Source organism: Oreochromis niloticus, linkage group LG23, assembly GCF_001858045.2.
Source record: "Oreochromis niloticus isolate F11D_XX linkage group LG23, O_niloticus_UMD_NMBU, whole genome shotgun sequence".
Classification (NCBI taxonomy): Eukaryota; Metazoa; Chordata; class Actinopteri; order Cichliformes; family Cichlidae; genus Oreochromis; species Oreochromis niloticus.
This window is the reverse complement of record NC_031986.2, coordinates 21,831,060-21,852,812: the sequence shown is the minus strand read 5'-3', so window position 1 is coordinate 21,852,812 and position 21,753 is coordinate 21,831,060. Positions and strand designations below refer to the sequence as shown.

General features: G+C 44.8%; 1 protein-coding gene across 9 annotated transcripts in view; it reads left to right on the top strand.

Annotated features, from left to right (window-relative positions):
- Positions 1-21,753, top strand: part of LOC100702923 (nck-associated protein 5) — a 163,027-nt gene that overhangs the window by 64,744 nt on the left and 76,530 nt on the right. The window contains exons 1-2 of one of the 9 annotated variants that reach the window (XM_019351824.2): positions 8,678-9,286; positions 18,973-19,214. The exons of 7 other annotated variants lie outside the window; for them this stretch is intronic. In XM_019351824.2, coding sequence (XP_019207369.1) covers positions 19,153-19,214 — 62 coding nt within the window. In that variant the 5' untranslated portion in view covers positions 8,678-9,286; positions 18,973-19,152. Of the gene's footprint in view, positions 1-8,677; positions 9,287-18,972; positions 19,215-21,753 lie in introns of those variants that run through there. One more of the 9 variants, XM_019351825.2, reaches the window with a different exon arrangement.

Sequence of the window (21,753 nt, the reverse complement as noted above, 5' to 3'; positions counted from 1 at the left end):
GTGTTTTACAGATGGCTGTAGACACTTTTTTACCTGTCTCCTAACCTCCATCAGACTTGTTTCCACTCATTTTCAGTCCAGTTCTTCTGTAATTTTCATACCTCAGCTTTTTCTCCCTATTCCCTTCTTTAAGAATGGCTTCTTGACAGCCACCCTTCCACCCAGACCATTTCTGATGAGGCTTCATTCATCAGCTGAAGGTCTACATGCATCTCTCAGGTCCAAGTTTCCTCAGATTTTTTAAGGACATACTACACACCAGGCTGAAATATGCCAAGTTTTCAGTTAACAGCTCTTTGAGATTCACCATATTGATGCAAAAATATTATTTTATGTCTGTCATACTTTGGTATGACAGAGTCAACCAAAGAAATATAAACAAAAGATGTTTTTTTGTGACAGGCTGCTAGTAACAAAGTGCCTAAAGATGCAATTTAAATTGCTTCTTTGCTAAGTTGTCTGTCAAGTGTAGACACAACATTGATTTCTTTTTTACTTCTAAAATGATTCATAGGTCAGAGTTAAGTGGCTTAACAAACAAAACATTCCTCTGAAAATGGTTGTGTACAAGGACTTGACTGAAAATGAGAATGAATGAGAAAAAAAATGTAGCCAATGTCCAAAGAAATAATATCCAAATTTGTTGTAGTTAGCAGTAAGTTGTTAACATGTGTGAGAATTTGTTTGCTTGAAGTAAGTAGCAAGTCGACAGAAAAGCTTCTTGTTTATCTTGACCTCACTTTACTGTGAACACAATGATAACCTCACTGAAGCCTGAAGTTAGGGAGGTGACACCGCCGCTCTGTGACATAAGTCAACACGTGCTAGGTTATCTTCTCAGAAACTCACTAACTCTGTCTAGCTGGGACGATCTTCCCCATCCCCCCACACCAAAACAGTCCAGCCCTAATCCATGCACACAGTCCAGGCCCTGGTAAAATACATGCATCAGTTTTATGGAGCTCAAGAGAGGAAAAGGTTAATCGAATGGTTTAATGAGGCTTTTTACCGAAGCGTCTTCAAGGTCGTTTTCATAGCGGCATTCCCCTGTTCATTGCATATGAGGACTTGCCAGTAATATGCTTCCTCCCATATCATTCACCTTAAGCCTTCATGTTTCTGATGTTTTCTGATTGGTTTCAAGGTTAAGTACACTGCAGAGCCGAAGTGTACTGGCTGTTTTTCTGAAAATAGCTTAACCTAATGAATCTGTCCTTTCCCTGTACATGCAGTGTTTCAGTAAACCATTTTCTAGTGGTTTCACAACATGGATATGCAGCGTTTTAAAGGACTTGTGACACCTATTCTTGGCATTTCCACTGAATGGGGTATTATCTGCATTCCTAAAAGCAATTAGGTGCACTTAAGAGACATTTTGCCTGTGGGATTTTGTGTAATGCCTAATTACTGCTGGTGTTTCACCGGGTTCTCAGAAACTCAATTTAAATGTATTGTACTGTAAAGAAACACTTCTACACATTAGTATATTACTTTATCTGATTTCAGCTGAATTGACTGTTCTCCACAATGTTCAGGTCTGTAAACTTTAGTTGAGTTCTTCACCGTACAGTGAATAGATTTTTTTCAAGATCAGCTCTAGGGTGAATATGTTATGACTCCTTTTATGCTCCTGAAAGTGTGCCGTTATTTTGACTAAAACATGTGCTGCGAAGCACTCCAGTAAACATCCTCGCTTTAAGATGAGCAGATTGATAGAGCCCGTGTGGTTTTCATTGTTGACACAACCTGTGTGGTGGCAGTCACAGTGGTTGCAACCATGCTATTTACCCCCAGCTCGGGGCTTTCTGGAAAACATCCTCATGTCGTTGAGGAAACAGGAAAGGGTGAAAATGTGTGAAAATCAAAACACTGCAGTCCTGAAAGTGGGTGTCCTGTGAGTCTCTGATGAAGTGATAAGTTGTAAAATTGAATGTTTCTTAAAGTAAATGTGGAATAATGTTTCAGGACAATGTACTGGTCAGTTTTAAACAGAACTTTGGAGTCAGATCCTAAGTGGAGCAGGTGGGTAGATGGGATGGATAAACAAACCCAAGAGCTCAAATCAGACTCTACAGGCCTCAACTAGTATGTTAAATGTTAAAGTTCATGACAGTACAATTAGAAGAAGACTGAACAAGTATGGTTTTTAGGGTTTTTCAGGAGAAAGAACAAAAGTGCCTAAAGACGAACATGGCAGCACAGCTTAGGTTTGCAAAGTTGCATCTGAACATAACACAAGACTTCAGGAAGAAAATCATTTGGACCAAATTGAAAATGTGTGGTCATAAAGCACAAAGCCAAACGCCTCATATCAGCTGTCAGCATGGTGATGGAGGGGTGATGATTTAGGCCTTTCTTACAGCTACAGGACCTGGACACTTTGGAGTCACTGAGGTGACCATGAACTTCTCTGTATACCAAAGTATTCTAGAGTCAAAAGTGACTTTATCTGTCCGACGGATAAAGATTGGCCCAAAATGGGTGCTGTGACAGGACAACAAATACAGAATGACTGAAAAAGAAAAGATTCAAGGTGTTACAATGGTCCAGTCAAAGTCCAGACCTCAACCTGATTAACATGCTGTGGTGGGACCTTAAAAGAGCTGTGCATAAACCTCAATGAAAGAAGAGTGGGCCAGAATTCCTCCACAATGAGTTGAGAGACTGATAAAGTGAGACACAGAATAATTACTTCAGTTATTTCTGCTAAAGGTGGTTCTGTAAGATACTGAATCATGAGGTGGACTTTTTCACAGGACTGCACAAACACATAGAACTGATTTTAGAGAGACAGGTGGAAACAAATTTAGGTGGGGCAAACAATCCCAAAGGAGGGGAAAGAAGTAAAACTAACATTTAAACTCAAACAGGAAGTAACCAAAAGACAAAAAATTGACGCTGAAACATGAAAACAGAGGCGGGAGAGAGAAATGTGAGTGGTTAGAAAACAACAATAGAAACCACTAAAAACAAGTGGATACCACAAGGGCCACAACATATGCTGCTGAACATTAAATCATAGCCATGAAGAAGACAATAACTGTCCATCTTAACAAGAATTAACACAAAAACATGATGTGCTTAAGTCTCTGTCAGTGGTGTAAGGCGCTGCGTGGATCATGATGAACATGGGGTGGAGAAAGCAGTTACAGATGCAGGAAGGTGGGGTTTTAATAGTCCTGTAGAACCCCACCCAAGTGTCCTGCATTTTGGGATAATCTTCCCTATCTCCAGAGACGAGCTCCTGCAGCACTGCTGCAAGAGGGCCTGGGGCTGTAACCAGAAAGTACAGTGTATAAACACAGTGAAAAAGTGAATGTTAGCTTCTGTTAACCTCTTGGTGGGTGGAGAGGCTGATGGTTGCTTTAGATCACAAGGATTGCAAAGCCTTGTTAAATGTATTACATGTAAAGACCAATAGCACATCAATTTAGAGACTCCCCGTCTGGTTTAATGAGTTCACAGTTTTCACTTTTCGGCTCTGAAAGTAGAGCTGGTCAGAGGTTCAATCCTCATCTTGCATATGTGAGTCAGACACTGAACTCCACAGTCTCCCGATGGATCCATTGGTGTGCTTGATGGGTAAAAAGCACTTGAAAGGCATAAAATGAAGCGGTGAATGAATGCTCGTGTGAATGGTTGAATGTGGCTTGTAGGGGAAAAGCGTTCTGAGGGCTCGGCTGGAGTACAAAAGCACCATTTAAATATCAGCGTATCTAATTTTGGCCTGCATTTGACCATCTCTAAACCAGTACCTAATCGAGCTTCTGATTACATAAGAATTAGAGGATGCATTAAGTGTTGTGTATTCTGAATTTGCTGCTTTCTTTCTGCTGCAAGATCTAACTGTCCCTTTGATTAGAGGAGGATAAAACTAAGATTACCCCATAATAGCCCCCCATTTGTGAATCGTAATCACACAAGGAATGCTCTTTGTCTTAAAAAAAGATTTACTTAAGTTTAATTAAAGATACCGCCATCAGCGTTAATCCAGCTCATTCCACTCCTAATGACTTTAAACATTTCCTGAGATCTTCCAGAGAGGAAAATCTCGGTGCGCTTGATGATGTCTCACCGGACTGGCATCGTTCCGCCCCCCCTCATCAACCCCCTTCCCCGATCTAATGAAACATGACCGAGGACTGCGTTGTGGGTTTTCATTGTATTACACACTTCATCTTGCAACCAAGAAGTGAAATATCACACGTGTAGACGCTCACTAACATCCAGGGAGTCTCCGGAGGGAACCCTGCCGTGTGATTTGCATCTGTCTTGTGCAGATCCAGGGCAGGCTAGTGTTGGGTAAACAAACTGGCCTGCCTGTCTGCAGAATGGCATTTCCTTTACCCATCATTGTGCACAAAACACTCCCTGAACCTCTTCCCAAAAGATTCCCGTCCATGTTGACAGCTAAATATCCACGCCTAGCACCACCGACGTGTTTCCAAATGACTTTGCACCTCTTGCTTGCTCAGACATTTTAGATGGCCGCTCTCGGAAACAACTCTCAAGCCCAAACGTTTGGGCTAATCCAGTGTGCGATTAAAGCCTGACTGGGAACACACACCTAGACGGTAGAATCGACCGGTCTGGTAATGAGCTCAAGTGACGCATGCCGGTCGCCCCTGGTCGCTCATCTGTGATCAAGCTGCAGGGGATTAATGTCACGGAGGGAAAGTGTGGCTGACGGCCAGAGCAGCGGGCCGACAGGATGTTTGTGCGTTTGTGTGGTGCACTTACTCTTACTTTTCTAAACATTTCAGGGCCCTGTACTACACCTGAGTGCACCTACGCTTCACTACAGTTGGAATATCGCCAGCTGCAGTGCTTTAAAAACTATCTGTTGTATTTAGCTCCATCTGGGTCAGCATTATCATGCTGCCCACAAAGTAATGCATCAATTATTTAACACTGGAAGGAACTGTTCTCCATAATGAGCACTTTCAAACCCTCTCTAGCCTCAAGATATCGCTCTGATGAAATGCGAGGCATATCCAGTGCGACGGCAAAGCAAGCTGTGCGTTCGTTTTACGTGATGTGTTTATATTTTACAGGCCAGTCCAGGAATCGGTGTTCGCTGTTGTCTCATTTTAAATAATTTTTTTTTTTCTTTTGGGTGGTAAATTGAGCCAAAAACTTTATTTTGTGCCAGATAAATGTGCACAATCCATTTAACAAGGTTACTGCTTTGATTTCAGCTTGAACTCTCTAAATGGGAAATTTGTTTTGAACTCACTTGCAAAAATGCAGTTTACACATCGTGACAGACTTGTAATAGAGTATTTTTGCATGGCTGAATTGCTACTTTCACTTCAGTAAACGTTCGAAATACTTCTTCAACCGCTGCACACACACTACTACTACGAGCACGAGCGTCCTTCTAACCCGAAAGGACCTCAGAGGTGCTGACACTCACGCTGCATGCAGCCACAGCCAGCATACCTCAGACCACCCTGCACCCTATTACAAATCCATATCGACCCGCTGGCCCTCCGGCCACTGTCCCAGCACCGGCCTGTCTCCTTCCCTGTACCCCTCCTCCCTGTGGAATGCTAACCTAGCCCGAGTGTGTGTGTGTGTGTGTGACAGTGGTGGAGCCAGGCTGGCTGTGTGGGCGGCCGAGTGTTTCCAAACAGTGGAATCTGTCACTGACACCCCTGGCAGAGCAATAAGCAGCGCCTTAATGAGCTCAGCAGATCACTCAGCACACACACACACACACACACACACTTGCGCGCGTTCATATACGCATATGAATTTTGCAAACATCATGTGCACACACTTACACAATGGTGTTAGTGGACTTAATTATCACTGTGACAACATATGGATTATAATTTGCACGTATTGCATGAAGACACGCACACAATAAACTGTAAATAAAGGATGGGTGTCGCCACCCTGACTTTACCTATTAATTAGTGAAGTGACGATTTCAGCTCACGCTCACAGGCTTGGTTAGCAGGGTGCATAAGTGCATAGCACAGACGCAGATAGCTGCTAATTAGTGCTGAGTATCACACAGATAAAAGAAAAGAATTTCACCCAGCAACACTGGCACAAAGAATTCTTAGGCTGTCAGTACAGTTGTTACTACATAAATAAGAGTCCAAAAGGCTCTAACAGCACAAATACAGTCACGAGATCCAGTTTAGTAAGAAGTGGGTAGACATCTATAGGCCTGGCTAGCTAGAATCACCTGTCATTATGCCACACACAACTTTCAGCCCTAATAATGGGGGGAAAAAAGGGTTTTGTTGTGCTGGGCTATAAATATGTGCTTACAGTAAAGCTGGTATTTTAATATTAGAGTCTACAGAGATTGACTCTTTCAGACATGGCTTCATTTTTCAGTCCCAGACGTTGTGCACGTGTACAGTCAGGCTGTAGTCTATATAGTAGTGTGCAAAAGTCTTGAATCACCCCATGTTTCTTGATATTTTGCTTTGTAAATGAGAAATAGATGCAGTGATTTACTGAAATATGTGCAAACATACATGTAAATGCACACACAAGGCAGTTCAGCACACTCTGAACTCTCTTAGGCAGCTTTCTTCCTTCCACTGAGACAATTTCTGATGAGGCTTCAGTAGATGATCAGCTGATTCATCTTTAGAAATGAAAAGAAAATGATGTGTTTCTGTGACAGGTTGCTAGAAACAGAGTGGCTAAAGATACCATTTAAAACCGGTTCTTTGCTGAGTTGTCTTTTATGTGTAGTCACAACACTGGTTCATCCCTTCAGTTATGTTTCTTTTGATGATTCATGGGTCAGTGTTACGTGGCTTGACAAAAAAAATGCTTCAGTACAAGGACTGGACTGAAAATCATTGAAAAAGAAACCAATGTCCAAACAAACAATGAAAGAAAACTTGGAGAAGTTTTGCTCAAGAGGAGTGAAAAAAAGGTCTAGCTTGGAAGCAAAAATATAAAGAAATGAGGGGCAGCTGAAGACAAATATGCACCCATGCACATCCACCAGTGTATACCTAAAATGTACTGACTTTAACTTCACATGCTTTGACAAACCCATTCATTACTTATGCAATTACAGTTGTCAGCCCATGCACACACACACACACACACATACACAAACATGCAGATATGCACTTATGGTACCATCATTATGTAGTTAAATGGAAGTAAACAAGGCTAAGCAAACAAGCATCGCTTATTTCCTGCAGGAAAAAGCAGTGAGCCTCACATCTGTTGCACTGCTCAGCGCTACTCGGTGTTTCGGCGCTCCGGTCGATCAAATTAAAGCCAACGGCACGTTCAATATTTCTTGATTACTGTGCGCGTCCTTGTGTTAATGCTGACTCAGCCATTCATTCATCTGTCTTTATTTTTTTTAACCCAAATGGGACAATGGTGTGTAATTGGTCACCACCTGCTCGTAAAATCAAATCTCGCTCGCTCCACATTCAGATTTCCCCTCACGAGACAGCTGCGCTTATGATAAACACAATTACCCCGCTCTGCGTGACACTTTGGTCACGAGCGCAATCATCGGGCATCATATATCTCTCCGAGTTTTATGATGACAAATGGCAATGCCGCTGCCGGCTTTAGGAGACATCTGATAACGAGTGCCACTTTTTTGGGGGGCTTTATCTACCTTCTCTTATCTTGACGTGAGCAAGTCGCTCCATCACCCTCCTGCAGACTCATTTTGCTTCGTGTGATTGTTTGCTGAGGACATCGCTGACAGTGGCTGTAGAGCACAGTGGCAGCGATGGCCCCAGCTCTAAGTCACCCCTGTCCTTTCTTTACCCTCTTTAACTGAGCACTCCTGTCACCGGGACCCTTTTAATTCTCCCCTTTCACCCGTCGGTGCCCGCCTCCTCCTGCACTGGTCCTATTGGGGAGCAGACAATAGAACCCCCCCCATCACCCTCCTCTTCATCCCCACTTTTGCCTCTTCATCCCCCCCACTTCTTCTCATCTCCGTCCTGCCTGGGTTGAGGCTGCGGGCTTCATGCTGCAGTTAGTCACAGCCATTCAGCTGAGACTGATTGTGATTGTGGCAGATGGGCCGGAGTCACTCGGCCCAGCAGACCCAAGCACTTCTTTCTTTTTCCTTTTTTTTTCTCCTCCTCCTCGCCTCCTCCTTCGCTTTCCGTCTTTTCCTTGCTCTTGATCTCTTCCTCGGTTGTCTCTATCTGTCTTTTGTCAGCGCGCTTGTCTCTTTGTGTCGCGGTGTTTTCCCCGTCCACATTTCTCTCTCTTTTTTTTTTTACAAGGGCTCAATTTGGCCGGCTTAGGCCTCAGAGTAGGTGCTTGTCAGATCATTTAACGGGGACTGACACCCCCCTGATCTCCCCACAGAGCTCCCATTTGACTATTTTCCCATTTTTGCAACTTTCTGTATGATCAAACAAGGGTGCCAGCCTCAGGAAAGGATCGACCAGGTGTGCAGGGAGACAGAGTGACTACCTGAAAGTTGCAACTTTACCACATTTTTGCATGTGTGATCTCTTCTTTCTCCCTCCCTTTTGCTCTGAAAGGAGTCCACTTAGTGGAACATCACAAGCCGGCTGCCGCTTGCCCGTTCATGTTTGAGGAACCCCCCCCCCCCCCCCCCAAACCTACAACACTGTTGTCACCCCCCCTCCTCCAAAAAAAGAAAACTCCTCCTTCTCCCTGAAAAACCCTCACCCCAGCCTCCCAGCCCTCTCTTTCCCCCTGAGGAAGATCCACCTTCAGAGAGGCAGCGGAGCAGCCGTCTCCCTGAACACATGTTAAACGTCCTGTAAGCCCGAGGAAGAGGAGGAGGGAGGCAGTCATAGAGAGAGAGAGAGAGGGAGAGGGAGGCTCGGAGACAGACAGCATGAGAGAGAAAGAGATAGAAGCGGAGACAGACTGAGGAGAGAAATATTCGGAGGAAAGATAAAGCCGGGAGGCGGGGTGGTGGGCGGCAGATCGGAGGCACAAAACACTCGGTGTGTTTGTGCGTGTGTGTAAAGAGGAGCCTCGGAGCGCTGAGGGAAGCGTGCATGTAGCAGGAGAAGGGAAAGCGGTGTATCGGGAGAAGTCGGTGCACGCCGGCAGAGTGAGGGAGGCAGCAGAGTAGGGGAAAAAGGAGGGGGGGGGGGGAAGCAAGGACTTTGAGAGCGAGGAAGAGGGAAAGGCAGTCCGGGGCAGAGCCGGCAGCGCTCTGTTTGTGGATGTAAACTTTGTCATCTGCGGGATCAGTCGGACAGCAGCTGCGGAGCAGGAGGAAAGCGTGCCGGTGGATTACCATGCGTGTCCTCTGAATGCACCAGGATGCTGCGTCTCCACCAGGGTAAGGAGCGAGCCGGCGTCAGCCGCTCATGACATGGCAAAAAAAGAAAGAAAGAAACCTTGTTTTCTTGTAAGATTTGATTGTGACTGAAGTACACTTGGCTTATTTGGGGATTTAAGATGCGCATCACATGCATGCCGGCAGATTCACCGTTACCAGAGCTTTCCCCGGCATATCCTCGGTTAGGCTTCCTTACTTTGTCCCGAGCTGCAATATTTCCAAGTAATTCCCCAGAGGGGGACATGTTTCATATAGCAGGACTGCACACATGTGCGATTTGCACTGATTTGCGAGGGGAATCGCATGTCCTGTTGCTAGTGGCAACAGCATGGGGTCAGGGGTGCTGCATAGAAAAAACAACCCACTTTGTTTCTGACTGATAACACCAGGAAACAGACAAAGTGGAGGTAAAGAAGCCCGGCTTTGCAGGGATTTATATGTGCAGGAATGCATAGGCTTCAATTCTTTCCTTATACACTTACTCTCTCTGTCTCGCTCGCTCAGGCAGATTAAGATTTCCTATCCAGCCCACTAATCCCACACTGAAATGAGCTGAACTGGTTGAGGTGGTGGACAATAATATGGAATATGGGTGTATATATACTCTTTCCCAGTGATGTGGCGTTAAGACCTGCAGTGTCAAAGTCACGGCAGGTCAGTAGGGGGTCTTCCCTTATAGGCAGCCTAATTTGCAGCAGACAGATAGATGCTCAGTGCTTGGTGCCTGCAACCATCGCAGGGATGCCGGGGTGGCTTTATGTTTTTGGGCTGACTTTGTTATCTCAATAAACAGAACTGCTGGGGAATAGAGAAATGAGAGCATGGGAGAGCATGGGAGGTATCATCACTCTCTTGCTGGTGTTGTCAAAGCGCCAGAGAGAAATGCCATTCTGTCTTTTTTTGAGTTTGAGTTAAAGAGAGCTTTTTTTGCCCTGGGAACTGGTGCTTCCCATCACAAGAGCAAAAAATAGCATCTGGCATGGAGTGGATGCTTTACAGCTGGGAATGCCAATGAATGTAGGCAATCTATGTGAAGGGTAACCAACAGCAGATTAAAAGGTGTTAACTTAAAGCACATTATAGTTGCAGCAGTACCCCAGTCTATGAGGCACTTAGGTATATACTGAGGTATTCAGCAATGAGCTGCCAAACAAAGCCCTAAAATCTCTGCTTCATACTTGGCTCTGATCCCCCCCCCCCCGACACACACACGCACGCACACACACACACACACACACACACACACACACACACACACACACACACACACCATGTTATCTTCCATTTGTTTATGATTTCTTTTGCACCAACACGTTCCTGACGCCCAGTTTCCACCGCAGAAAAGGTAGTACCAGTATTGCACAAGTCAGAAGCACCTACGCGAACCAACCTTGATTTATTTACCCCTAAATCCTGCTGCTGGCTGGTTCTCAGAAGGCCACCAAGAAGAAGTTATTGGAAAGGATGGAAAAGGAGACAAATTTAGGGTGGACATGTATCAGCTGTTTGGTCCGGTTTCAGTTTAGAGCGTTTATCAGGAAGCACAGGAGCAGTCGTTGATATCAACCCCACCGACCACGGGGGAGGCAGATGTGTTGCCACAGTGGGCAGTTTGAGCCTGCTGCCCTCTCTGAAACCTACCTGGGGATTACTGGATAAGAGGATTGCCAAGTGGAGGGATTTGATTTTATAGAATTAAAACTGTAATTCTCTCCATCCCAGCCATGCCACAGTGCAACCATTATTATCATCCGCCCCCCGTTTGCCCCCGGTGCCATGCTCTTTTATGACACACATACTTCATTACTGCATCGTGTGTCCTACATTTAACCAGCATTGATTTAACGGTCAAAAGGAGTTCATCACGTGCTGGTGGAAGTTTTGCCATAAGTTTGTTGGTTGGAGTAAACAGTGAGTGCTGTAGTGGTTTGGATGGTGGATGCTGAGCCTAAACGACCCAGATAAGCCTCCCTGGAACGTGACAACCATCCCCACTGAAGGGGAAAACAGTCAGCCCTACAATATAATGGACAAGCGTGTTAGAGTTTGCTATATTTGAGTATTATTTGCATAGTTAGCTCTGAAAAAATCTATGGTTTCTTTGCCCTGTTTGTAGTGCAGCAGTAGTCCCACCACGCTGCAGATTTTGGGCTGTTTTCCAGTTTTTGCTACCAGATTGAAAAGGACTGATGCACCTTTACAGCTTCACATGTGGGCAGAATTTATTTGATTTCTGTAAACAGAACAACAGAGTGTACCACAGATGCCAAAACCAGACAACTTTTAACCAGGAAACTGAGTCTTGAGTCCTGTGTGGGCCCATTTTTCAGTTTGGGGTGTTTTCAGAGGCTATTATTGGTTATTAATAGAAGAAAATCATGGTTTGGGTTGAAATAAAGTGTTTGTTGCTTATCTGAAGTCGATGCATCTACTACAACAGCCTCCAGCTGCAGGTTAAATATCTGGATTCCTCAAAATCTTCAAGAACCTCAAAGATGTCCAGCAGCTTTCATACCAAGCACTTTCGACCACTTTGACCTGGCACTTCTTTGAAAGCACCACCAGAGGTTGTTTGCATCTTGAACGTATTTTCAGGTCACGTTGACAGCTTCTGAAACAGCCTATGGGGTTGCTGTTGGAGGACAGTCTTGACAGATGGCATAACCTGAGTGTTTACTTGTCAAACAAAGGCTGGGAAAAGACGACTGTATTTTCTTTCCACCAGTCTGCCTCACTCTCACTCCTGTGCATCCGATTTTCCCAACTTTTCCTCCTCCCCTTTGGTCTCCTCCCCGTATGTGGCACTCTGTATTCGGTGACCCTCAGCTACCACTCCGGGCTCAGGTCAAACAGAATTACTGAGGAATGTCCCTCTGTTCAATGGCTGGCCCAGTGGGCCTCAGCATGGGAGCACTTCCCCTTCATTGACAGCCAGAGGACTTTCATTTTGAAGTAGGGAGGGGGTTGAGGGCTCCTTCCAGACAAACTTTCCCATATAATTCCCAGAGTCTTTGCAGCACTGATCGGCACCGTGGAGCCGTAAGCCAGTTTAATGATGTGTACGTGTGAGGCACATCTCAGGATCTCGCCCGCTTGAGTCTTGTTGAGACACTCTGCTTCTGTGACTGCAGGCCATCCAGCTCAATTAAGGCTGCTTTGAATGCATTCCTCCCCCCTATCCCCCTCGAACTGCACATAGGAACCCTAAAAACAGTATGCAGAGCTTCGTCAGGCTAATACAAACCTGTTTTTGCCAATACATCATCTGAAAAAAAAAAAAATCTTGGTAAAGAATCCTGACATTTTGCAAAGCAGCTATTTTTTTGGATGCAAACAGCCAGAACACATTTAATTCCAACTGAAGTCTCATGCTTTGGATGTTAACAAGTTGGAAATGCAGAACAATTGGACTATCAGATGTCTTTTTTTCTTCCTCTTTCCTCCTCTCTCTCCCCGTTGGCTCAAGTTAGAGCAATGTCACTTGGGAAAAATATAAAGTTTAATGGTCCGACACAATTTATAACCAATAAAAGGCTTTTATTTGCTAGCTATCAATGGCCTATTGCATGAACTGACTGTTTTGCCTGGAGACAAAGCATTGCCCAGACACCCTCGCTGACTGTTAAGTGATGTCATTAGAGCTGGGGCATTTTTGTGGTTTCTAAACAGATGAACTTGCTCCATGTGAGTTCAAAAAGGTGCGAAAACTTCTGGGTAGGGTTTTTTTTTTTTGCATTTAAACTGCCTGTTTTCCAGTCAGAACTGGCTTAAAATATTGCCTCTGAAAGCATCTTGGCTTGCAAATTTTTTCCTTTGTAAGAGCTTTTATTGATAAGTCTTAGTCTTGGAAGGGGGGGGGGGCAAATCCCCAAATTGGATTTGTTTTTTAGGTCATAGCACTGCATGCCAACAGTTTACAAGATAATATGGTGTTGTCCTTGTTTATTTTACACAGGCTGACACACTTTCACAGTGCGTGCACGCACCTCACAAGTTTTCTCGCTCAAAGCGGTCTAAGCCTGATTTGCCAGCGCTCCCACTTGTTTCATATTCCTCTCCTCGTCACGGTGACGCTTTCAACGGAGCGAGCCGTTTATGAGGTTGGAAAAGGGGGTCAGTGTCGTATTTGAGGTTGCGCGGGGGCGGGGAATGTCAACAAACTTCAGCTCCCCTCTATCTTGGCTGTAAATTGTCGGATAATAGTGGGAGAAACATGCGGGACCGTGTCCAGAGGCTGAAGGTGTTGGCGCAGCTGGAAAGGAAATGGAGAGAGGCTGCTGGAGAATTTCACCTTTTGAAGCTGTAAAACTCTTTTCCCAACACTTCTCTTGTTGTATTTTAGCCGTTTGGTGACAGTCTTTACTTAGAGTGAATTACGGCAGCGTGCAGACGCTTTTAACTGCTTGGTTACCAACATGCCAGAGGGCAAGAACAGGAGCGCTATGGCAATTTTGTGAACACGTAAAAGAGAATTACTGGGACCAGACATACTTAAAGATGGAAGCTACAGTGCAAAGTGACTCTAAGTAAAGCGATGCAACTAAATGCATGAAAAACAGTACACATGGAGAATAGTTATATTAATGCCATGGCTTTTGCAACAGCTGCCCAGGAACACTGAGGACACATATGTGTGCCCGCAGAGGTGGGTGGCAGTAGAGATGGCTGACCCTTGGCTCGAATGCGTCTGTTTGCAGCACCTTTGTCTTTATTGTATATGCAGTGGCCGCTTGTCCGCTTCTGTAAAGGGCTACTGTTTGCCTGCTTCTCTGAAAACGATGTGTTGACAGCTGTTGTAAAATACCCTGTAGCCTCTGCATGGTCTCCATGAGTCAGCAGAACCTTCTAGCATTGTAGTACAGTAGTACACATGAGTCTCTGTTTCCCAGTTACCTCAATGCAGGCTAGCCGGGGTGTGAAATACAGAACAATGGATGAAATGTGTGACTTGGTTATATGTATGTGGGTGCATATATAGGACTGAACATGCAAAGGGTGCTACATTAGCATTTGCATCTTCTGGCAGTAATGCACTGTTCAGGGTTACTGGACTTTTAAAGCTGAGAAGCCTGTGTGGAAAGGCTCACTGGAGTGGGAGTTATTAAAACCTTCTGATGGTAATTTTATTGGAAAAAAAGGGGGTTGTAGAGCCATTTAGCAGGCAGCAACCAGTAAGTTCAAATCAGCAAAGGCTTGAACATGTTCGTGCGTCCTTAATGATTATATTAATCTGAAGTCTTCTGAAAATGTTGCTTTGTGCCTAAATATGCACCATGCTCACTTTTCCATTGAAGATGCAATACTACTGAGTTCTAGTAACCTTTACTTGTCACTTTCAACAAAGTACATCTCACAGTAGCGGATAGCCATGTGCAAAACTATGGCTACCTGCTACTGTGAGATCTACTTTCCATCCATAACATCCAGTTCATGGGTCACAGGGGAGCCTACCTCAGCTGTCATGGAGTGAGAGGTGCGGTGCCCCCTGGACTTGTTGTCAGCCCGTTACGCTCCAACCACGTACGTATATGTTGCATGTACCGTGGCCTAGATCATAATCGCTTTTTTAAGACTTTCTTACAATAATTTGAGAACAAACTAAGGGTTCACGGAGATATTTTTTGGCATCTAACATGATCAAATAAGCAGATGTTTGAACATGCTTCTGTATCTGCCAAAAAAAGTCCTTTTCAGATTCTCCTTTCTATTACTATCTCCTTCCAAACATGTATCATGTTTAAAGGAGCACTTTGGTCACCTTTCCATAAACGTTTTAAGGGTAGTAAGTCACTTCTAGGAAGCCTTAATTATCCCATTAAACAAGGAACAAGTGTAAAAACATTGCAGGCTGCTGTCCACCCTTGTACATCCATTCATTTCCTTGAGGACTTGAGCCCAGCAGTCATGGTGTGAGAGGCGAGGCACGCCTTGGACAGGTCGCCTAGGTGAAATTGAGTTTGAAGGTTGAGACAGTTACTCACATATTAAGACTTCTTTATTGTAATTTGAAAGAAAACTGCAGGTTCATTGAGTAGAACAAACAAGGTCATAGTAACTCTTTATCATCACTTTTAACTAGATACAAGTCATGTTAGTGGACAGACATATATAAAAATCCTGTATACTGTGTCCAACGTTGCACATATGGTAAATATTTTGCGTGAACTGACCAGAAACTTCAATCAGCTTTTGAAAGCTGAAATGGCTGCTCATTGGAGGAGGATTAGAGAGACTTTTGACTTCAATAATTTGAGTGAAAACTGACTGGAAGTGAAAACTTTCCAGCAATGAAGCAAGTTGTTCCTTTCTGTTAATATAATGGCATCTCATCCTATGAACTTTTAATGAATACAAGGTATATGTTTGTACTCTTAAAGACGTCTTTAAAGAACAATTTACGTCACATGACCTATATCTGAATGACAGTGTCACTTAAACAGACCGATGAAGGTCTCAGCAACACATACCATGTCTAAAAGGATGGAAAAACATTTGAGAGTCTTGTAAAAACTCAATGTTGATGGAAAGACTATCACAGTAACTGATCAGGTTCAGCTTAATAGCAGATTGCTCAGCACCATCTCATTTTCCACCCAGGTCACCTGTAAATACCCAGACAAAGACATCAGCATGCCTCAAAAGAAGCACTTATTAGAAGATCAAACAGCGCCTAAAATCCTCCCACACGTCGCCCTCTTAGTGTCACAAATGTTTCTGTACCTTTCCAACACAAACCCACCTATTTCATACCACTTCGGTCAGGTGAGCAAGTAAAATAGCCGTCTTAGTCTCTTGATTGTCCTCACTCTTCACCACATCACCAATTTTACAATTCATTTCATCCTGCTTCTGTCTATGATAGCAGGCTTTTATTGCTGCCTTTAAGCGTGGCGTCTTGGCACACGCTGAGACATTCTTGGCCTTTAGACACAGTTGGGCTTCATCTCAAGCGTACAGAGCCTGTATAGATCTGCAGAGATGTTTTGTGTTCATCTCTGGAGAAATATAATAATTTCCCAGGGAAGAAAAAATAAAAAACAGGTTTTGTTTATCTTGTCCGATTCCGCTTCACAAAAAACAGGAGAACTCCTATATCATGAGGTAATTGCAGTCTTTTGTGAAATGTGCCTCACTTAAACTCAATTATGTGTCAGAGGGTGCGACATAAGTTAGACAGCCATCACTGGGGAAAATTTTAAGCAAACACAAGATTACAACCTGTTGGAGTGTGAGTACGTGGCTGGGAATGCTTTTTGATAAGCTCTGTTTTCCTTCTCTTGCCCCATTTCCACGTATGCCCTCAACTGTGTTTGCTAAGGTACAGCGACAGCACCTTTCCAGTTTGGAGTCATCTCTCATTTATGAATTGCACATGAAAGATTCAAAGTTGTCTGTAAATGTGTGTGTGTGCATGTCTTTGCATATCTTTGCAAGTGTGTTTGTACATGTGTGCTCAGCCATGTGTTTAAGATTGCCCCTCCGTGTGATCATGTCTAGCCCCATCCTCATTCTTCATGAGCCACGCTGGTGAGTAAACCCTCCCGACAGACAAGAAAGGCAGGGAGGCGGGCGGGTGCTGCGGCCATTTTTAAAGCACATCTGCTCATCCGCAATGTTTCGTTTCGTCTGGACAGGAATGCATCTGTGGCTTGGAAACAATTGAGGTCAGGCCCTGCTCGCAGAATAAGAAAACATTTAGGGAGACAGACAGACAGCCAGGCAGGGGTAATCCACGCTTGGCAAATGCATTCCTCTCAGAGGATTCCTTATGTCTGATCTTTGTTACTTCATAAGTTTTGGAGATGTTCTGGCCCACTAAACAGTGCATTTAAATCACCGTCTTCACTCTGATTTTGAAGATTTTTGCAGAATTCTTTGAAGAGTTTCATGCCTCTGCAGGTGGCAGCCAGAGGCATTAAGCTATTCCACCCCATACATATTTGTGATACTGTCTTAAACACCCTAAAAACACCATCAAAATTTCACAAATGTAATCAGATGAAAACAGATGGCATATTTCCACATATTTCAGCAACACCAACGATGGTGATGAATGGACTGGTACTTATGGAGCGCTTTTATACTCTGTTTAAGCACTCAAAGTGCTTTCTAACTACAAGATTCATTCATTCAAGCACACATTCATACCACCACTTTTTTCCTATGCCTAAACACTCTTACGGCCAGAGGGGCAAAATAGCGTGTGAGAGCGCTGATATGTGTTGTTTAGTTTTGTGGGTGATTTACAAAAGTTGCACTGTATTTTAAACCCCGGCGCAGTCAGCTTTCCACTTGGTAGCGTCTCGCCTGTCCCCAAAGACCCAGTCGCCTTCTTTAGAAACAGCCAAACTCAGAAACTTATCTGCCAGTTCGGCAAACAGTCTGAACAGAGTAGTGGCTGGCATATCTGCTCTTTAGGAGTGCTTGCAGTTTTTCTTGACTCACTGTATCTGTAGTGGGAATTAGCATTTGAAAGAGTTCTGGCAATATGAGACAAGAGACATTAATCACTTTGACAATTTTGATTGATTGATTGAGATATATGAAAAATGTTAGGCTTTTTGTAAAAGCTGTTTGTCCTGATGAATATCTAAGCGCAGGTTTTATGTCCTTTATGTCCACTGAAATCAAAGCTGAAACTCTTCCTATTACTTTAGGTAGGAGTGTGGTCTGTTTAACACGACTTGACTCTACTGTCTTGAACATGGAAGACTAGGAGACTTCTTGAAGGACATCCATTGAACACATGGAAGAATTAATAAGATTTTGCTTGTCAAAGTGTCTCCAAAAGCCACATTTTAGACCACAACTCAAGAACTTATCCACTGATTGTGCCAATTTTTCTACATAGACACTTAATAGGATAAAAGAAGCAATGACTTTTGGGGGTTTTGAAGATTTCCCTGAAGTTCTTTTAAGTGGGAAAGGCAAAAAAAAATTTCACACAGTCTAGTTCACAGAGATTGCCGCCTTCAATCACACGCTCCAAGATTATGTCAATTCTTAGAGTCGGAGGGGAAAAAAAAGAAAACAAAGCTACCCGCTGCGTTCTGTCAGACTCCTGTGAAGTACCGAGGGCTAGATGTTATCTCGGAGGGAAAAGCATAAACAACTCGGAGCGCTCAACATGTTGTTGACTTTGGATTAATCTCGCGAATCGTGATCATCTCAACTCGCCTAACTACATTGCTCAGTGTAGCGCACACGTGTCCAAACAAAGTCCAGTACGCAGCTCCTTAAATTAAAACTAAGTATGAGTCATGATAAAGTTATGTATGGGTGTTGAGATGACCCACATTCTTAGTGTTTGTCAAGCACGCTGTTATCCAGATTCACATCACAGGGAGGCATTTATCATACATACTTGGCCAGACTAACAGTGTTTCTGAGTATCTAATGTAGATTATTGCTCCACAACATCAAACAAGGAATATGTTGCTGATTAGAAACGTTGTCTTTTTGGAAAATAAAGATGTTATTAGGCCACATGGCAGCCTGAAAAGGCGTGTGCTCTTTGTGTGCTCACAGCAGAACCTCATCACATTTCACCTCGTCAATAATTGATGGTCTTCGGTGGTGAGGTAAGGCTCATTGTGCCGGGTTGTCTGGCTGCCTGGCTGGCTGGATGGCTGGGTGTGTGAGGTGCTGACATGTGGCTCATGTTTTTCCGCTGCCCTTCACTGCAGACGGGGGTCCGTGACGAGCGACAGGAGGTCAGGAACCAGCTGTGGCTGGGAAACAGGGGATCGCCGCGGGTCAGGCCACTCCTCGCCATCCACCGCAGCGCTTCGTGGTGATTGATTGAACCTGCCTAATGCATTGGGACCAATTGAACGGTCACAGATGTGCGAGCCCCACCCCCTCAGATGCCTGTGCAGATGAAAGTGTTTACACCGACGCTGATTTTGATGCCATCTCGGCATTTCAGGTTCGACTGCAGAAAGGAATTCTTGCATTAAAGTCTTAAGGAAATGATGCTTTAATGATACGTTGCCTTTGTTGGCACATGACGTTTTAATTACACATAATGAAGTGGGACTTTCTCAAGTTCATTTTCTCCATGAGAATGTCAGGGAACCCATGCAGAACATGAGAAATTAGAGTTGTGCAAATCCATTTCACACCCCATCTCGACTTTACTCTTTTGGCAGTTGTAACTCTGTTTTCCTGTCAGGCTGGCTTGGATGTTGTAACTTATCAAACGCATCGGTAAGCCCATTGTCCCGCACTAGGGTTTGAGACTGGGTTGATTTTTGGGGGGGGATCGGTACAGAGAAGGTTACATAACACAGTTGTAGAAGGATTAAGGATGGGAATGACCGGTCCGGAGTCAGGATCCCTCTGAAGAGGGTGCCCTATGTGGGCCATGGGGATTGCGTGCGTATCAGGGCTCTTAACACAGCGGGAGTGCAGACGCTAATACATAAATGCATGGCAGCTCTGCTCTCATCCAAACATTTATGCATCCCTCCTGGCCACTCTGTGTACAGTTGTGGCTAAGAACGATTGAAATGTTTAGCTCTCCCATAAGCCTCGATGACAATACTAGAGAGATGGTTTATATTTATGCATCTTTTATGCATCAGGATGCATGTGTTTATGTCAAAGTAAGTAACTTCTGCAGGGAAAAAGCTGAACCACTATGTGGTGTTTAAGAGGACAGATTAAACGCACTTGATAGTGGTGTACAGTACCGCGAGGGAAAGAGGAAACCAAAATACAGGAGACAGCGCTTCTCCCTCTTTCATTATGTGCTTAGCAGCAAACAATGTACAATGGATTAAACCACCTGTATGGAAGAGCCGTGATAACAGTGATGAAAACACGGGCTAAACGTCCGCCTCCCACAATGCAGTTCAAAGCGCAGGGCTCCATAACATGTCAGCTCAAGCTGTGATTGATCCTCTCCCGGCCCTGACAGGTCGTGTCTTTGCATGCATGCACGCCACCGCCGCTGCGACGCTAGAGGAAAGAGCGGGTGCACACGGAGGGTTTACACAGCGTCTGAGCTCGGGAGACTGAGCAGAGGAAACAGGGTTGATCTGCTGTGAATGCGGCGGGGCGGGTGTCATGTTCGTTCTGCGCCGCGCTGTCTGTCTTATCTCAGAGACGGGGCGGTGTTTGACGCTGAAGGAAATGCATGTGAAAAGGAAGGACGTGATCTGTGAGGTGTGTGGGTGGATGGCAGGTAGTGCGAGTTAAGAATATAACAAAGCAGGTGCACAAACCAGGCATGTAAGCCAAGATTTTCATCATAAACTAGATGTTAAATCACAGTTTAAGCTTTAAGTGGCCTCTACTAGAGCTGCTTTATATGATTTATAGTTCAAAATAAGCCTTATTTATCTTACACAAAGCCACTGTCTGAAACCAGCTCCTTCCTTTATGAAAACTTCATCCTGACTGGTCCCGCTTTACAAACAGAGATTAAACAGCAGGTGGGTGGGGCTTCTGTGATGACTGTGTTAGGGCTAACTGCTCATTTGGAGCCAAGAGTAGAAAAAAAACTGTCTGAAACTGACTTTGTTTGAAGCCTGAGCCTGTGACTCACAAACTGAGCTCAGTATTTGAACACTTGACCATGTTTAATACAAGCATGTGGTGGAGGCCTATCTCCCCTCACCACACTCCCTGCTGGTAGCTGATGCCCTCAGGGGTTGGTGCATTGGTGGTTCTTGGTGTCCGGGGCTGGGCGCTCAGGTATGCACCGGCTCACTCCCGGTGGCTACTTGGCGGGGCCCGATGCCTGTCGCTCGGTCAGGCCTCTTCCGGGGCAAAGGGGGCCCTCGGGCCTCCGGCCTCGGGGCCTGCAACTCGGTTCACTCTGGCACAGCTGGCTGCCGGCAGAGCCGGCGGGCACGCCAGTGCAGCCCCCTCTGGCTTCTGCTCCGTGGCTACTGGGTGACCCCTCGTCTGGGGATCTCCTCAGCCCTTCCCAGGAAGGTGGCACGGATGCCCCTCCGGTGGTGCTCCTTGGGCTCTCGCACTCTGGGTCCTCTGGATGTCTGGAGCCTGGATCTCCTCCATGCCTGCTTCATGCCCTGGGGGACGGGGCTATGGGCCTCCACACCCTCTAGCAGACCGTTACATGGGGAAACCTTTTGTATACAAGCGTGTTGATCCACACAGGTGTGCACACGGGTGTTCACTGTTCGTAGACATAAACTACACCTTTCTTAGCTGCTACTTCAAAGCACATTGTGCGCTGTCGGTCCTGCGTGCTGCACAACAACTTTCAATATTTAGTATTTACTGCTGTTCACACTCAGCTAGATTAACGTGATGGTGTTGTGTTTAGTATGTTGCTTTGTTTTTGTTTGGTTTTTTTTGCTTGTCTTTTCTTCTTTTTCTCTCAACAGGTGATCCAAGAGATTTTTTTTTTTTCTCTTTCTCTTTGTCTTTATAAGTGCCCTTTCTCACTGTCCCTTTTCCCTTCTGTTTTTCTTTTCCTTCCTCTCTTTCTTTCT